General features: G+C 43.2%; 1 protein-coding gene across 1 annotated transcript in view; it reads right to left on the reverse strand.

Moving 5' to 3' along the window:
- Nucleotides 1–3,356: 3,356 nt before the first annotated feature.
- The window catches only part of MRAS (muscle RAS oncogene homolog), a 53,501-nt gene continuing 37,668 nt past the window's right edge, over nt 3,357–19,189 (reverse strand). Inside the window, exons 3-6 of the mRNA XM_063116695.1 lie at nt 18,539–18,692; nt 15,081–15,180; nt 12,304–12,383; nt 3,357–3,906 (exon numbers count right to left, since the gene is read on the reverse strand). Of these exons, the coding sequence (XP_062972765.1) occupies nt 3,807–3,906; nt 12,304–12,383; nt 15,081–15,180; nt 18,539–18,692 (434 nt within the window). The 3' untranslated portion in view covers nt 3,357–3,806. The remainder of the gene's footprint in view (nt 3,907–12,303; nt 12,384–15,080; nt 15,181–18,538; nt 18,693–19,189) is intronic.

A 19,189-nucleotide genomic window follows, 5' to 3' on the forward strand; every position in this document is an offset into this window, starting at 1 on the left:
AACAGAAGCGTGTGCCCAGACTTTTTGGCTGGTTCCCGCAGCTCAGCAGTTGGGGCTGCTGACAGCAGAAAGGGGACTGACGCTATTGAGATGCCAAGAGTGCACCAAATACCCTTGCTGTGCGTCAGAACGCCTTGCCCTAATTGCCAAAGAAGCCGTTCCCATAAACTGCTGCATATTAAGCACTCTTTTGTCTGGAGGAGCAGTTGTTTTAACCAGGGAGCGAGAAAAACAAACCTGAAATGTGAAAATGTCTCTCACTGAAACACCCTTCACCATTGGGGTCTAACTAGCACATAAAAGCAGCAGTTGTGTAGAGGCTACTATAAATGGCTTCCAATGACTACAGTCTCTGCTCAGAAAGCTGTTTATATATGCATCAGCTTACTGTATGTATTTGGGGATTTTCAGCATGCTGACCCGTCACACACTCCAGGAATCATTTGGGATCGGAACATAGGAAGCTGCTTTATACTGAGCCAGACCATGGGTCCATCTAGCTCTGTATTGTCAACACTGACTGGCAGCGGCTCTCCAGAGTTTCAGGCGGGATTCTTTCCTAGACCTACCTGGAGATGCCAGGGATTGAGATGTGGAGGCTTTCTGCATGCAAAGCAGGTGCACTACCACTGAGTTATGGCCCCTCCACACAGACCACATAAATTATCTAATCCATGAATTATCTAATCCACATCCACATAAATTATCTAATCCATAATTCATCCATATAAATAATCTAACCCATAGTCCACATAGATTATCTAATCCATATGGCAAACTGCAGTATACGATCATCTTGTTCCATGTGGGTCAATTTAACATGGCCCCTGCATGGCAGCTAGACAACATGGAGGACAATGGCTACTCAGATGAATACATTGCTTCCTGCCACTTCAGCCTCTTTAAAGTGAAGAGGTCCCCATGCTCAACCATGCTCAGTAGGTTCACTGAACTATGTGCCTACTATTTCCTCTGGGAAGGCATGACCTCTGCATGACCCTACCTTCTCCTCCAGAATAGAGTGTGAGCCAGAATACATGGTACATAGACCACAGGGATTTATTTATTTCAAACATTTGTATGCTGCTCCACATCAAATACAAATTCCGGAGCAGTGAACATAAGGATAAAACAGTAAAAAGATAGAAAGATTAAAACACCATACTAAAATTGTTCTTTTAGAAACAGAATGCCCATAAAAGCCGTGGCTGGTCAATTAAGGAATGCTTCCTGGAATATGATTGTTTTCAAGAGGGGCCAGAAGCAACACAGTGTGGTGCCTGCCTGAACTCCAGGGGCAGGGAGCGCCAAAGAAAAGGGGCCACCACACTAAAGGCTCTTCTGTGGGTTGACTCCAGTTGGGCCATAGGTCTGAGTGCAACCACCAGGAGTATGCCCTCTGATGATCTCAGTGACTGGGTAAGTTGGTAAGGAAAAAGGCACTCTCTCAGGTACCCTGTTCCCAACTTGGCCCGGTAGCTAAACTCAGCATCCCTATAGCAAGGTCTCTCTTGTGTCCCTACTGTAATGCATAGCATAGCTTGCCATGCAGCTAGCCACTATCTTGTGGGGGAGTTTCTTGCAAATATTTCTAATTGCTATAGCAACAATGCAGAGAACTTGCCACAGTGATGCAGTTTTAAATGGCACCCCAGTAACCAATATAGTTTATATCCCATTTCTATATGGTGCAATTTGGTCAAGAGTAAAAAGTGTCGTGCCATTCAACCACCTAGTCAGGCATGCAAACTAAGTTCCTGCAACACTGGCAGCTAGCTGTGTGTGGTACTTCCTACGGTCTTCCTAATGACTGAGAAATGCCAGGAAATGATTTCCCTATTGGGTTTTTTTGTTTTGCATTCTGCAAGCCCATCATGGTCCCTGCTCTGTCTGCCCTCTGTTTCTTTGATGCCCAGGATATCTCAAGCTTCAACTCCGGATCTACACTACTGCTTTAAAGCGCTTTATAACAGTTATAACAACTGTATATGGGGTGTGTCCTGGGCCCCAACAGTTGTCAAAACTGTTATAAAGCAGTTTAAAGCGGTTTTAAACAGTAGTGTAGATCCTGCTGATGTCTTACTATGGCAATAAGCTGGAGTCAGTAACCTAGTTCTGATAACTCATATCCAGCTCAGGTTTTGCTCAACTAGTCACCTGAAGTGGCAAGGAAGTCTTGCATCTCCCTGCTTCTGTCTTGACAGCCATTTGGCCATTACTCCCGAGGAGCAGTCAGCAACTTGCAGCCCTCCATATCCCATCATCCCTCATTTTTGGTCATGTTGGTTAGGGTTGATGGGAGTTGCAGTCCAACAACACCTGGAGGGGAACTGATAATTTTACAGTTTCATGGGATAACATCCTGAATATGATGCCTTTGAATTACAAGTTGTGCAGCCTGGGGGAACACTAAATGTGATTTGAAAATCCCATCCACTAACACTGCGCTGGTAACATAGCACACACTTGGCATGCAGAAGGTCTCAGATTCAGTCGCTAGCATCTCCAGAAGTAGAAAAGCCCCTTGCCTGAAATCCTGGAGAACCTCTGCTAGTCAGTATCAATAATAATAGACTACATGGACCAGTGGTCAGTATAAAACCAATTCCTACATTCCTAAGGATGGATGGATGTGTGTTGTGTGTGTGGTATTACTTCTTTTTTAATGCTTGAGTGTCTTAGCAGGCAGATGTAACATGAGAACTGAGTTTAAGGAAGTAGAGGCAAGCCCTCTTGAACTTAGGAGTGTATCATTCGAATGGAAAACAGAAACTGCTCAAACTAATTCCAAAAGGCTATTTGGCTCAGAAAGTAAAACAAAAGGCACCCAGACTCAGCACTGAACCAACGCACCTGACCTTTTAACACTAACTTTCAGACCCACTGTGTTCAGTTTACATCTGTATAAAAATTTATCCATGTTTTCTCCTAAAAAACACACACACTCATTACTCTTATTTGTAAATAAGTTTTAATTTAAATATTTTTCAGGATAAGCAAAATGGCTGCCTCTGCCTCCTTCCTCACAGCAGCGTCAACATGCTAACAAAAATACGTCCTCCCCCCACTGCCCCCCACTGGGATAAACAACAAGGACAACCCACCCACCCACCTCATTCCTCCATCCTTTTGCTGGCGTTTACAGATGTAGAGTTGGCTACTCTCCCGCTTCTGACACAATGTCTGGAGTCCCCAGAGCAGCTGGAATTCATTTTCTTCCTTCCAATCTATGCACTTTCATATGAAGTTGCAGTTTGGCATTGCTGAGCATAGCTGGGAGTGTCCAGGGCAAGAGGAAAGAAATCTACTGCATTTATTTCTTGCTCAGTGCTTGGTGAGCAAAAACATGTGCTTCCTCTAACACACACACACACACACACACACACACACACACTGTACAAAATGGAACCATGACTATTTAGAAATGGGCCATACCTAGAAATGTTGGCAGGAAAAACCCAGAAGTCTCTCCTCCCTGCCACCCCACCCCCCATTATAAAGTTAAGATGGCTGACATTCATAAAACCCTGCTCTTAGTTTGCCCCTTCTTTTGGGGTGCTTTTTATGAACCATCCTGCATCACTTGCCAAGCAGCCGTTTCTCTGAGCTTCAAAAATGCCTCAGGCTCAGCTTCCTTCTGAGTTCCTTCATGCAAGAATGGCTGTTCCTGAAATGTTGCACTGCAGTTAGGCGGTACAGCACTTTGATGGTTGGTTTTTCTTCCTTTTAAAATGTGTTTTTAGTTCAAATTAGGTTCAAGTTGGAATGTGGGGGGGGGGAAGAAAGAGAAACATGGAAAAGACAAGTCACAAAATCACACACTGCAGTTTGTGGGAACCGGTGGCTCTGTCTCCCCGCCACTTGGTCTTCTTCTTCTTCTTCTGGCTCTTCTCTGGGACTTGTTGCCTGGTTAGGAACAGAAAAGAAACCCCAATATTGTTTATAGGAATGGAGGATATCAGCATCTCTCTATTTATGAGCAACTCGCAATTGGAACAATTGTGTGGCGGCAATTTGGATGAGAGAAATGATGAATGAAGAAAGAGCTAAGCAGCCCCTGCCCCCGAATTGAAGCAGCTTCTGTTTAAACAAAGCGAGTGTCGGAATTTTATTTACACACATTTGTGAGTACATTTAATTAGGCCCTGAATCTTATGGCATTGGTATTAAGAGGCCTTTGGGGGCAGAGCTGTGACCTGCAGGGAGAGCAGATTAACCATTATGCTAAGTACTCTACTAATCAGTGGCCAACTGAACTGGGCGCCTTGCTCTGGCTAAATTACCTCAATGTGAAGAGTGTACCCAGCATGCTCCCTGCACTGAGCAACTTGAAAATTCATATCTGTTTAACCATTTGTATTTCAAAATCATCTCTTCCCAGCTGCTTCTCTCAGCACCGAAAAATAGAGATGGGTACCAGTATCTCCCACCCCCTCCCAGAGAGAAAAAGCAGCTGGGGATAGAAATTTTGAGTCAAAAAATCAATGGAGGATAAAGAGTTAAGCAATACACCCGTCTCCCCACAACACACACTCACACACAAGATCCTCCACTTAGGGTGCTTCCAGGCTAGGCTTTCACTGTGCTGGAATATTTACACAATGCCTTTTGAGTGTAAGTGTTAGGAGCCGTCCCATCTAGAAGCGCCCAAAGTCTCACTGCCTCCTGAAGCTGGTCTTGATTAAACACAAAAACCTGCGTGGCAAGGGATACGTGAATGTATGTCATCATGGCTACTTTGAACCTGGGTGGTTGTAGTAGTTCCAAAGTCTGCAAAACCAGTTTGAGCAAAGACTTCAGTGGGATAAGATGAATGTGGGAGTACACCAAGGGTAACGATGCCCCTAGCTCAAGCCACTTGTAGCTCTTGTAAGAGACATTTTCTGTCTCTAGACTCAGTGTTTGGTGCCATCTTTTGAAAACTGGCAGCTGAGGAAGTCTCATCTCATAAGAGATGAGCAGTGCAATCCTATGCATTTCAACTCAAAGTAAGCCTCATTGAGGCCAATGGGACTACTTTAAGGAAAGTGTGTATAGAATTGCATCCAAGTTATTCTATAATGAATGAGTGCGTGGAACATCAAGTGCAGCTTTCCTCAACCTGGAGACTTCCCCATATCTTTGGACTACGTCCCAGCATCCCTCACCAACAGCCATGTTGCCTGGGGCTGATGGGACTTATAGTCCACAACATCTGGAGAGCGCCAGGTTGGGGAAGGCCAATATTATCTAATATAGGGGTAGGGATTTACCCAATGGCCACACCCCTTCTCCCGGCCCTAGCCATTTCCCCCTGGCCACAATCATTTGGTGGTTTCCTGACTTCTGTGCAGTTTTGCCCAATTCTAAAAGGTTGAAACGCCTTTCCTGAAGCTTAGTTACTAGCAGTTCGAGTTTTAAGCTAAAATCTGATGATATTGCTTTGGCCCCACCCACTGCTGGAATGTGGACCCTGAGAGCTTTTCTGAAATGGAATTCGGCCCTCGAGATGAAGGAGGTTCAACACCCCTGATGTATTGTGATGCACTACAGGTCTCAGGCAAGGGGTTCTTCTTCACAGCCCCATGACCAAGAACAGGAGATTCTATACTTTAAAGCAAGCCCTTCATCACTAATCTATAGTTTATCCCTACTTCAAACACAGTCTTTGACATTTGAGTGGGCCCTTTGCCATTCCCCTGGAGAGACTTGGCCCAAATCAGTGAATATAGGAAGCAAAAAAGTGACAACGCTCCATCTGTGGGGCAAACAAGAATTTCACTGCATAGAATTTTGTTAAAAGGGCAGAACAAAATAGTGTGGTACGGTATGGATACAACTCTGGTTTTGAAATGTGGTTTGGGTGTCAGACCAAGAGAAGCAGCATCTCTCAAGCTTCCCCACCCACTAAATCCCCCCTTTCTGCCGGGGCCCTCTCTTGCTAGCCAGAAAAAAATCCGGAAGAGTCTGCAATGACTGAAAAGCTTGTACACTGTTGAAGTCAAGTCTTACGCTGCCTATTCTATGCAGCCGGTGTTGGCAAGCACACAGAGGCTCTATTCTAGCAAGGCTTCCTGGAGCATACAACGGCAAAGCAAGGATGGGCATCTTTCCTGGCTGAACGATCAGCGTGGCATTAAAAGAAAGAATAAAAGTACACATCCAGAGTCACTTGTGCCAGATGTCCCATTACAAGCTAAGGGTGTAGCAAAGGAGGCTTGGAATGAAGCACAGAGGTCCATTTGGGATGGATGATCCGGGGGAAAGACTCCAATGCTGCAGGGGGTTAAAGTGAGCTATGGGTCATAACACAGGGTGCTGGGCCATGTTTTCCTCTCAGTGCTTGCCTGAGTGTAGGGCCCTGCAGAATAGCGTATTAAAACAAAAAGTTGCCCTTTAAAAAAAACCATTACTTCTGCTAGAAGCTATATGACCTTTGCTAGCCACTACCTCCCCAGAGGAATGCCTGTGACATGCAGCTAATGAGATTATCACCAAAGCTGGCAATCACAGAGAAAGACATGGAGAAAGAGAGGCATAAATTCAGCACTGTCCCCTTTATTGCTAACGTCAGCAACATATTTTAAAAGGCTCTGGTTAAAACATTTCTATTTAGGCAGGCAGCATTTTATTTTTATTTATTTATTTATTGGATTTATATCCTGCCAGTTTTCCTCCAAGAAGCCCAAGGAATCGTCCTCCTCTCCATTTTATCGGCACAACAACCACCCTGTGAGGTAGGCTGGGCTGAGAGTCTGTGACTAGCCCAAAGTCACCTGGGGGGGGGGGATCTACACTATTGCTTTTAAGTGCTTTAAAACACTTTGAAAACATTTTGAAACCTCTATATGCAGTGCGTCCTGGGCCCCAACAGTTGTCAAAACTGTTATAAAGCACTTTAAAGCAGTAGTGTAGATCCCACCCCAGTCAGCTTCCGTGGCCGAATGGGGATGAGAACCCAGAACTCCTGGCTCCCAGTCCAACACTCTAACCACTATGCCACACTGGCATTAACACCCGTCCACCCATAATTTGGCTAGGTTGGTTTTTGGCTTCCTTGTCAGAATTGTAGTTAAGAGATTTTTAGGTGACTTTTAGAGAGAAGGGACCAGGTTTCGCCTCAGACACACACCGCTTTAAAATAACATAAAATACATGCACCCAGTTTTTAAATCTTATTTGAAAACTTTTTTTCTCGAAAGCTTATAATCCGTAGTGTGACGATAGTAGTTTTTATTATTAGTTTTATTGTCCCCCATGCTGGTTGGCCTTTCTCCTGTTTGTTTGTTATTGTGATTTTAGAATGTAAGCCATATGGCAGGGTGTTTTGTATTCTGTTTTATTTTGTTCTGTACAGCACCATGAATGTTGATGGCACTATATAAATAATAATAATAATAATAATGATGATGTACTCTTAGAATATAGTGATAAGGAAGCGACAATGTTGTTTAAAGGACCCATAAACAATTGTGAGTAGGGAATGATGAACTGACAATAAATGCCCAAGGAAAACCAGAAAGACATCTTGACAGCATTTATGCTCAGAGAGGAATGGGACTAAATCATCCACATTCTGATCCCATGGACCAGCACAGCAGCAGTCACATAGGGGCTTCTGCCAGGGGTGCAGCCCCGTCCTTTAAACGCTGCATCAGCCACCCACAGCAGCACACTCTGTGTTCTGTCTGTCCGATGAGGCTGAGGCATCACAAGCATTTTTATAGAAGAGGCGTAAAGCAGTTCTTCCTTCAATCAGATCTGCAGAATGAATATAAAACCTTCTCTGGGCAGGATGAATGTTCAGATGGTAAATGCCTTCTCTTTGTTTGCTCTTCTTCTGCATGAATCCTGTTCATGAAGAGCAGGACGGAGTCTCAAAAGACAATTAAAGGACTCAGCACTGATAGCTCAGATTTCAGTGGGGCTGTGAATCCTCTCTGGGCTTCAGTCAGAACTGAATGAGCTATCCAAGGTGCTGAACCCAATGGCTAAAATAGGTTTCAGCACCTTGGATAGCTCCTGTAGAGTTCTGTCTGAAACGCAGAGTGGATTCATAACTCCTCTGAAATCAGAGCCACCAGCTTCCTTTGGGACTCACATGGGAACATGCCCCACGACTGGCACTGATATGCTGGAAGCCTTATCCAACTTGGAACCAGCGGGTGTCCTCATGGTGCTGGGCTGCCACCACACTGCCGCTAAACCCCGCGCTTTTGCTGCTGCAGGGTGCTGGCGGCTAATCTTGATAGCAGGAGGCAGCACGGGCTTTCCAGTGGGCATTTAGCTCGCCAGGCCTGCCCCCTGCCCGGCTTCTGGTGACCAATCATTGGTTGCCATCTGCCTGGAATGCCCCCCTCAAGCGACGCAGTGACTTTGCTCCAGCGTAAAATTTCGGGGTAAGTTCCCGACTTTTTCTCTGCGCAGCTTTGTCGATTTGCCCCACAGTGGCTCCAAATTGGCAGTTGCATTATATAACCAAAGCAGCGCCGATTCGGCATCAAAGCAGACATTCCTTTGGCTTCTCCTGTTTGTGCCCTCCCCCTTCCTCCTACAGAACTCAGGAGTGGTATATGTGGGAATGCTCCATATTTTCCTTTCACAACTCTGTGAGGTAGGGTGAATGATTCGAGGCACCCAGCAAGCTAGGGATTTGAACCCACATCTCCCCAGAGTGAGTCTGACACTCCGAGTACTAAGGCAGAGACATCCTAGAAGCCGAATGGCTGATAGAAAATGGAGGCTAAGAGTCACCACATGGCTCACTTTCTTTATTGTAAGTAGGAGGAGCAGCCTAGCAGGAGGCTTCTTTGGCCAGAATTGGACAACTTTGCCCCATGTCCTTCTGTGGCTGATGCAGGACTTAAAAGCACCGGGCTGCACAATCTCAAATGTGGTGTATCCTTAGTGCCAAGTTTACTGATGGGGAAATTGATGTGAAAACAACATGGGATGGTTCCAGCTTGCATCTGTACTCGCATAGTGACTTCCCCGCTCCCCTTTTCTGCTGCCAAAATGAGATGTTCTAGGTCCGAAATTCTTGGACAAGTGGGTACTGCCACCTTCTTTTCTGAATAACAGAGATAATAATCCGCAATGATGCAATTGCAAGGAAGGAAACACCATGCATTCCTACTCTTCCCTTGGTTGCTTGGTTGATGTGTTTCTGCAGGCGTATGTCCCTAGCTTGATCAGAGCAATTCTCTGCTTACCCAATTCAATTGAAGTAGAACTGTATGTGCACATAGCAAAAAGAAAAAAAAGAGAAAGAAAGAGAGACTAGAAGCAGCATATGGCGCTTTCCTTCTAATTCTTGCACTTCCAGTATGAGAAAAGAAAAATAATGAAAAATCCAGAATGTACCAACAGTGACATTTGAACTATTTTTTGCCCCTGTTCACATATTAAAACAACCAGCAGGAGTTTTACATTGCTTAGGAATGGCAGTTTGGCCACCAGTCTGTCATATGACAAGCAGACTGTCATGCAGTCTGTCTATCAGATTTCCAATTTGTAGGAACCTGGTCCCAAAAATATCCAAGGGCTAAACCAATGTTAGGTGAGCAGACCTCTGCTCACACAACAAAACTCTAGTTTCTCATGCAGCCCCAACATGTTCCCCCCTAGAAGGACACCATTGGATACAATCCTAAACATTCAAAATTTAGTTAGATTCATAGCCTGCCCAATTCAAAAGCTTTAGAGCGAATAGCAGCATTTTTACAAGGGCAAAACTCAGAGGTCTCAAACCATGAGCTCTCCAAACAGCAAGAAGTGTGGGCAGTGATGTGGAAGAGCTGCTAAACCCCCTAAACTTTGCAGGGGACACCATGAAATCCAGCAAAAAATGTTCAAAACTCCTCAGGGGCAGAGAGGCAAAAACGAACACAAGCAAACGAACACAAGCAAATTGAGTTACTTAGTAGGCAAGATGCGTAACAATTCAGGAAAAGAAAAAAGCTCTTCTCGAAGAAAATCTGTAGCCAAGATGGAGGCAGTCCTAACAGAGAAGGGACGGATTCATGCTTCATTCATTCCACCAGAGCGGTTTCTCAAGTGAATTGGCAATGGCATTGCTCTCTCTGCTCAGTGGCTACGTAAAACAACACTTTTAAATGGACAAAGACATCCTGTGCCTGTGGACTTTTGCCAAAGGGAGACAGAGAGCGAGCGAGAGAAAAACCAGACACTGCAATACAAGCAAGAGTAATGGAAACTTAAGAAGCACAAAGCTATACTTCTAAGCATGTTAAAATTTGGTGAGTGAGAGCAGCTGAAGCCTAAATTTCAGGCTTTTCTTTGCATACAATCCAATCAGACTCTTCCTTTAATTTTGCTTAAGGGTTTATTTCCTTCACAGTATTTGGCATTGGGCGTTCGACTGAGCCATTGCCACTACGGATATTTGTAAGTTCATAAAATTCTTGCAGAAGTGGTCATTTGCTGTGTAGAGAAATTCTACAAGCATTTTCAGAGAGACTCTCAGGGGACTATATGACCCAGTCATTCCCCATTGCCTTGTCCTCCACATTTACACCCTGTAAGCACACACAGGCAATCCTTAAATCTTGGGTTATGTAGAAGAGCCACTATGGATATTTATACGTACATAAAATGCTTGCGAAAGTGGTTATTCACTGTGTAGAGAAATTCTACAAGATGGATTGGAGCCCAGTGGTTTTAAACAGTGTTCTGGGGAAATCTGTAGTTCTTGTGAAGCTTATCAAGAATTCCTAGAATAAGGGCAGTATCCAATGCGGCCTACACACCTCTGTTCATTCTTTTGTGCCCACAAGACCCACCATTAGTACAATGGGAAACTAGTGCTTCTTAAATCTATTGGAAAATACACAATACACTTGTTTCTGAAATGGGACAGGTCAGCAGAGCTCCAGTTGGTTTATGAAACACCAGTTTACCATTGTGCTAGAGATACGTCAACTTTTCTTTTTCCTAAAGCTTTTAAAACTTGATGTTGTGCAGACTTCTACTGTTACTTTCTACTGTTAGTTTTACCCTACCCTGTGCCTGCTTACCCTACCCTGTACCTGTTTGCATTCTCTTCCCCTCCTTATTGTTTTACTATGATTTTATTAGATTGTAAGCCTATGCGGCAGGGTCTTGCTATTTACTGTTTTACTCTGTACAGCACCATGTACACTGATGGTGCTATATAAATAAATAAATAATAATAATAATAATAATAATAATAATAATAATACATACAGTCCTAAACTTCTTTGAAAATCACCCTTACTGATGAGGGTTCATTATAGGTTTGGTTAGAGGTGACTGCAAAGCTAAAGAGGCCCGAATAGCAGAGACGGGGTGGGTGGGGGTGGGAGAAATTGGTTCAGTTCACAAGTTAACTTAATTTTAATGCAAATTTACCGAACTTTGCCTTTTCGAACTCTATGCAAACTGAAACTCAGAAAACTCCTTTAAAATTCTGCACCTCTCCAAATTTTGCAGTGGAGTTCTCCAATTAAAACAAATGCATACAAAATGCACATATTAGGTAAACAAATGTTCAACAATGCATTATATTAGTAAAATTCCTTGCAAAAAAAAAAACTATTTAGGCAGCCATGTGTCCAAAAACAGATGTATTAGGAGAAAGGTGCAAAAAAAAAATGCTTATGAATTTTCCAATGAATTAAAAAAAAAGAAAAAAAGACACATACCCTCAAACCTCAGGACAAACTGAACTTAAGACTCGATAAATTCTCAAAATTTGAGATGGACTAAATTTAAGACTGGAAAAATGAGAAACTGGAATTGACAGATTTGTCCATCCTTGAATATGCACCTTAGAACATGTCCTCAAAGTCACCAGAGGAAGACGGTTCCACAGCAGATAAATTGGTATGGAATGGGTTCCAGAGAGGGGATTGTTGATTGACATGGCTGTAAACCATCTCTGGAGACATCAATCTCGAAATCACCAGGTGATATAATGCCCTGAGCACAAAGAGGAGTGTTGGGCTAAAAGGAGTACCATGAAGTCGTTTCATCAAAACTCATCTGACCAAGCTCACATGGAGCTGATCATGTGGACCATCTGCGATGGAGAAATCAAATGGACATGCTCTGAGACTGATCTGGACATAAAGTCTGCATCAGTCCTTTGCAAAGATATGAAGATGATCACTTGTATGCTGAAAAACATACACATAAATAGAGGATGTCTATGGATGGTGTTAGATTAGGACTAGTGGTTAGTGAGATGTGAACAAGCTGTTGCTTGAGTTCATGGCTCATCGATTCAAGAACATCTCGCAAATCATGACAATATATGGCCAATTCAGCGGTATGAAGGCTCACCTGATAACTCGAACAAGATCATGGAAGGCTTTGTCAACATTTAGTGGTGGGTCCTTAGCACTGGTTTCTATATATGGAATCTGGAAAATAAAGGCCCAATAACTCTTACATATACATTATGGAGGAAAGATCTTACATGGGGATTCAAAAGGAAGTGAAAATATTGAGTGCACAGGAGAAATGTGATTAAAACAAAGAAAGAATGTGGTTTGGACTAAGTTTTCAGTATCACTTTATTTTCTCCAAGGAGCCTGCAGATAACTACTTAAGTAACTGAAAAATGAGAGACAGTTATACTACTAAAGGAAGCATGACCACAGTAGCAACAATGAAAAGAGTATGGCTAACATGTTCAGGGTTTCTTCTAGGGGTGTGCGCTGTGCTCCAAAAAACTTAAGGTTCGGGGTTGGTTTTAAAACTGTTGGATACCCACGGAGGAGAGAGAAGGTCGTTCAGAGCTTCAAAGTTCTCTGAAGGTATCTGACTGTTCTTTAGGCTTCGTGAGGGTCATTTTAACTTGTTACAATGTTGATGGACTAACTGAAAAACACTTCTCCGTATTAGGAAGATGGTGAGGGGTAGTTTTGAGATTGACATTGGTGGCTAACCAATAACCACAGTGTCCTCCCTGTCCCCCCCTCCATGCCAATCACAGTGCTTAGGGGGAGGGATTGCAAATGATACAACTAATTTGTCCTAGCTCTGGAAATCATTCCTTCTGATAGCTCCTGGAGTGTTAGGAAGGAATGAAGGAGGAGTGTGTGTGTGTGTGTGTGTGTGTGTGTGTGTGTGTGTGTGTGTGTGTGTGAGAGAGAGAGAGAGAGAGAGAGAGAGAGAGAGAGAGAGAGAGAGAGAGAGAGAGAGAGAGCTGCTGCTTGCTGTTTGCTTGCAGTCTCTCTTTGTGTCTCTGCTTTTCTTTGGTTCTTGTGTGTGCTAGTTCTTCTTGTTGTTTATTCCAATCCCCAAGTTCCAAGCTCCTTATACCCACCCCACACTCCCCCTTTTTTTTTCTGAGTGTGTCTATGTGTGTGTGTTCTTTATTTTTATTGATTATTGCATTTATATCCTGCCTTTTTCCTCCAAGAAACCCAAGGCGGTGTACATAATTTTCCTCCTCCTCTCCATGTTATCCTCACAACAACAACCCTGTGAGATGGGTTGGGCTGAGTGTGTGTGACTGACCCAAAGTCACCCAGTGGGTTTCCATGGCTAAGGGGGGGACTAGAACCTGGATCTCCCGACTCCCAGTACAACTCTTTAGCCACTCCAGCACACTGGCTCTTGTTCTATCCTATTACCCCCACTATATATATTTAAAATCCCTTATCTTTCCAATTCTTTTTTAAAAATTCTGAAAAATTAAGGCATGAATAGATCTGTTCCAACTTGGCATGGCTAAAGTCCTACTTAAGAGCTATCATGGTGCCAAGTTTCATCTCTTTATCTTTAAAAATGATGGAGCTGTAAGCATTTTGGTTAATTTCCATTGACTATTATACAGCAGTTATCCGAAAATGGAGTGGTTCTTCGACAGATAGTCTGATGAAGCGGAGGAGGGGAGCTGTTCCGAAAATCAGAGTGGAGAAGCCGCTCAACGGAGCTGCACTCCGAATTTTGGGGTGGAGCAGAGCTGCTCTGCACAGCCCTAGTTTCTCCTGCTTTGTTGTGTATACACTCTTTCATGAAAGAATATGGCTTGGTAAAGGTGATCTTTACTGGCGTAACTGAACAATAACCTTGCTCCAGTTGCCAGTCAGTTAATTCCATTGCATATAACCATAGGTTCTTACAATGTGGTTGCATGACATTTCATATTGGCATTCGCTTGCTTGTTATTATTTTACATTTTCTAAGAAAAAGTACCCTTAAAAATGGAGCCATTCTGTCTGATAGAGGCTTCCCTTGCCACTGCAAATGTTCTCCAGTGCCTAATAATTCTAAAACCTTTTATATCACACCAATGCACTGAGAATTTGCAGACCTGTCAAACTAGCCTCAAATAAAAATGCTATCTTAGTGGGACTGAGTTTCAGTCTACCACCTAAAAATCTCAGTTTCAGGTTTGCCTTTTAACTACATTGCCCCATGTAGTGAAGCTTGAGGAATTCAATTTATATGAATTCCTATTCAACACGACCTCATCTGCACTGCTCGGATTTATATCTGTGAATGTCGTAATGCAATTCACAACAATTTAAGTGCATCCAAATATGCATTTCAACACATATTTCTAGAGGAATTTGTTTTTATAAAAATTGCCAGTTGATGTGGAATCTGAATGGAATTATGGGTGAACAGCATGCAAGAGTGACACAGACTGGCAACAAATGTACCAGCCATTGGTAACTGGCTACATCTATTCCTCCTTTTTGATTTCTCCCAGTACTCTATAGCAGATATCAAGATGTTTTGTGATATCTGTGACAAATCATACAAAGGTCAACATGCCCATCACAAATCCAATTAGTGATTAGGGGCAGTATTCCAATAGTAATCCTACATTACTATTGGAATACTGAAGTTTATGTAGAACTATCATTGGATACTGCCCTAGGGTTCCATCAACCAGGATTCTAGTTGTCTACCCTAAGTAGTAGCTGGTCATTGCTAGAGAAAGACCAGCTCTGCTACATACTAAATGGAAATGCCAGTGACTGATTGAGCCAGGTACCTTTAGCCATGGAGACCACCTTAAAGCCCCAGTTGCTCTTATTGGTCATACTATGGCCAAAGAAAAACATGAACAGAATTGCATGGCAAGAAACCAAAGGACGTACATTGTGCTTTGCTGCCATTTCCTTTCCTTGCTCCCGGGTGATTTTCCGCAAATGCATTAGATCAACTTTGTTAGCCACCAGAATCATTGGAAAAGATTCTCTGGAAGAGGAAAAGAATAGGATAGCATCATTACAAATGTCTGTTTGTCTTGGGTATACTGTTAATTCTAGTATTCCAATAAGAAAAAACTGCCAGTTTATCAAAGAATCCCACATACGGTGTAAAAAGAAAAAGTAGCAAACTTTTTGCATAGGTTTACAGGTAATAGATTTTGTCTTGTATTCAGCCAAGATTTAACCAAAGATCTGCATGGGACCTATGCTATTTAACTTGTTCATAAATGATCTGGAGTTAGGGTTGTGTAGTGAGATGGCCAATTTATGGAGGACTCTGGGGGTGGTTCCAGACAAGACTTTTATGGTGCTGTTGCCCTGTCTCATTCATGGAATTTTATAGAGGATCCAGAGGTTGTATTTACTCATGACCTCACTGTGTTTTCTTATTGCTTCTTCCATGTTTTTCCTTAATGCAGAAAATCTGTTCAGGAGAAAAAGATGGAATAGCTACACAATGCCTTCTAAGCAAATGAGGTATTCATTGTGTGCTCCCCATTCCCTACTCACGGTTGGTTTTGGGTTCTTTAGACGATGATGTGACCCTTCAGTTTTGCTTCTGTGTCTAACCAGCACTTTCGGTGAGTTTTGTGTGTGTGCTGTTGTTGTTGTTTTGAGCAGGGAAAATGTGGTACTTAATTGTGAAAAAGAAAGAAAGCGTGATTTCTTGTGTATTTGTGCTCCTCTGCTATACCACAGTGCCACCTAGAGGTTATGTAGCAGAAAAATAGGAAAGGAAACACTCTCGTGTAGTACTTGGATCTCAATTCTGTGATGAAACCGAAAGTAGATGCAGTGAATTAATAGCTGTTTAACAGACTCCTGTAGAAAAGCTCTCAATAACTGGGGGCCGATCTACACCAAGCAGGATATAACACTTTTAAAATGGTATGAAAACTTTATATGTAATGTGTCCTGGGCCTGAACAGTTGTCATAACCATTATAAACCGTTATAAGAAGTAGTGTAGATCCTGCCTGGGAAGCAAACGATGAGTGAGGCTCGATGTAAGTAAGGGAAAAGTGGTGCTTACTGGGGTGAAAAATCCTTACTTTATATATACACTGTTGAGATCTAGATGAGTGGTGACTAACCAGGAAATTTACCTTGGGGGCGTGGATAACTCACTGAAAGCATCAGTGTGTGGTGGCGGTTTAAAAAGCCAATTCCATGCTAGGCATGATTAGGAAAAGGACTGGGGGGAAAAAGAAAAGAAAAAAGAACCATCATTGTAATGCCTTTATATAAGGCTATGGTGCAGCTGCATTTAGAATATTCTGTTCAGCTCTGCTTACTCCATTTCTCAGAAAGGGCACTGTCGTGCTACAAAAGGGGCAGAAAAGGATCATCTGGATAGGAACAGCTTTTTAGTTTTAGAAAAAAGGTAAGAGGAAACAGGGTGGTGGTTAAAATTATGAATGGTGTGGAGGGAGTGTGGAAGTAAAGAAACTTTAACTCCTCTCCCCCCACACCATTCTACATTGTTAAGGGAAGCTTCCTGATCCTCCACAGAGGCTTTTCGGGGAGTGGCTGTAAGACAGGGGTGCACAACCCTTTTTTTGGCTCCGAGGGTTGCATCTGGTGTCATCTGCATGGGTGCGCGCAGACAGACACATGCACACACTTCCCCCAAATAGGGAAGTTAATTTAATTTGTCACATTTATTTATTGAATTGATGATGCCAATTGGTGTTTCAGCTGGCACTCCTGCTCTGCCATCTCTCCCTGTCAATCTGTTTTGTTCACTTCAACTTTTAACGATTTACTTAGCTTTCCAAGCTTTTGAAAAATGTGCTCCTCTCTGCCTCCTGACAGCAGAAGCAGTCACAGTCATAGAGCCTTGTGTGAGCAACTACTCGATTGTCATCTGCTCACAGACTGTTCTATCATTACTGCCCTCTGAGTCTGGCTCCTAGAATGTCCTCCTGGAACTGGGAAGATAATTTTCAGGGAAGGAGCTGGCGGGTGATCTAGGAACAGGGCTAGGGGAGCTGGCAGGTGTGGGCCTGAAGTGCAACGATCAGTTGTAGCAACGCCGCAAAGTATTCGTCAGGGCTGCAGCAGCCTTTGCAGCAGAAGCAGCAGCGTGTGTATTTCAGCAGCACTGGGATTTTCATAATGGTGAGGGTCTAGGTAGCTTCAGAACAGGGTTTAGGGGTTTGGACACACCTACTGTAGGAGGGAGAAGGGTACAGGGATTTTTCTTCCGCAAGCTTCCTTAATTTCACTTATTTTAGGATCCAAGCCAATGAGTTGGATCCAGACTTAAGTCATTTTTGGATTAGACCTCCTGAAATCAAGGGGACTTAAATTAGTTGTGACTAACTTAAGTCCCATTGATTTTAGTGGGTCTGCTCTTAGTGTGACTAAGTTTGCATCCAAACCAATATCTTTTAAATATGGGTCTTCCAGAATTCTGAACATAAATCAGGAAAATTTTACACTCCAGAATCCCAAATGGATTACAAGCCCCCACCCCTGCTCCCCGCTGGTTATAAATATCCTTTCCTTTTAACAGTGTGTGGTGTGTCCATTTCTTATTAAATTGTAGAGTATAAGAAGCACTATGATATTCCTTTGAAAAACCTCAGGAGGAACACCTATAATTAGTTTTGGTAATCTGAAGATTTATTTAAACATAATTAATGGATTAAAAGGCTCAGTTCAGGCAACATATTTCTCTACAGTTGAGATATTAGGAGGTAGTTCTCATACAACATGTTCTAACTCCACAATTGTATGACTGTGGGCTACCATGGAGTTGAGTAAAATCCACTGCAATGTTTGATTGACAGTTCCTCCGCCCTCCCCTGGTCCTCCCGATGGTATCCAATCAGCCATTGCTGCAAAAAAACAAACAAACCTGGCAGCATTCCTAGAGCAGCACTCACTCCTTTCACTGCTGTTGTCAGGGTACTCTGTAGCGAGAGGGAAAAGTCAACTCAACGCAACAGAAAACTCCACGGAGCCCGCCACACAATATGCAACACAACAGTTGTGCAGGAACTCTCCTCTGCACAGCGTGGATATTCAGCATGGAGTGTTTTCAAAAAAAACCCATCTCCACTGTCGGGTGGAGTTTTCCTGCCAGACAACACATTTCTCAATGGTGGTGTAAAACCACTGTTGAGAAATGTGTTGTCTGAACTGAGCCAAAGTCAAATGATGGCTCATAAAAATGTGAAGTAAAAAATGATGACCTTCCTACCACAAATAAAAATACCTATGATCAGTACAGTATGCAAAGTCAATGACATGTAATTATCTCAAGTTAGGACTTCAAGGTTCTTGTTCCCCAACAGAATTCATTTGGATTCAAAGCTCGCACTGATCCAGGACACCCACCTGTCTTTGACTCGGAGGATGAGTTGATGGAACCTGTCCACGTGCTCAAAGCTGGCTTTATCTGTGACTGAATAGACTATAAGGAACCCATCCCCTGTCCTCATATACTGCTCTCTCATTGCACTGAATTCTTCCTGGCCTGCAGTATCCAGGACTAATGAGGGAAAGGAAAAAGACAAACAAACAAACAAACAAGATTTTTAATCACCATCCCCAAAATAATACCTTATACCATACCAAATTGTGTATTCTAAATCAGACGTCCCCAGTCAGGTACCCTCTAGATGTTTTGGACTACAACTCCTGACCCCTGGCCATATTGCCTAGGGCTGATGGGAGTTGTAGTTCAAACATCTGGCGGGCATCAGGCCACAGAAGGATTGGCCAAGCCTTTACTTCAGGGCACGCCAACTTTGGGAGGTCCAGGGGTAAATTTCCACTCCTGCCTGAGGGCAATATCCCTGCTGCTGCACCATCAAAATTCAGCAGTGCAAGGGCAAAGCAATCAGCTGCCAACTTTTGGTGGTGCTATGAAAATGGAAAAGGGCCAAATTTTATAGCTAAATTTGGTCCTCTTCGGCCTCTCTTGTGTCGCACTGCCAAAATTGAGTGGATTTCAGTGGCAAACCACCGATTGCTTTGCTGCCACTG

The sequence above is a fragment of the Elgaria multicarinata genome, chromosome 2 (assembly GCF_023053635.1).
Source record: "Elgaria multicarinata webbii isolate HBS135686 ecotype San Diego chromosome 2, rElgMul1.1.pri, whole genome shotgun sequence".
Taxonomy (NCBI): domain Eukaryota; kingdom Metazoa; phylum Chordata; class Lepidosauria; order Squamata; family Anguidae; genus Elgaria; species Elgaria multicarinata.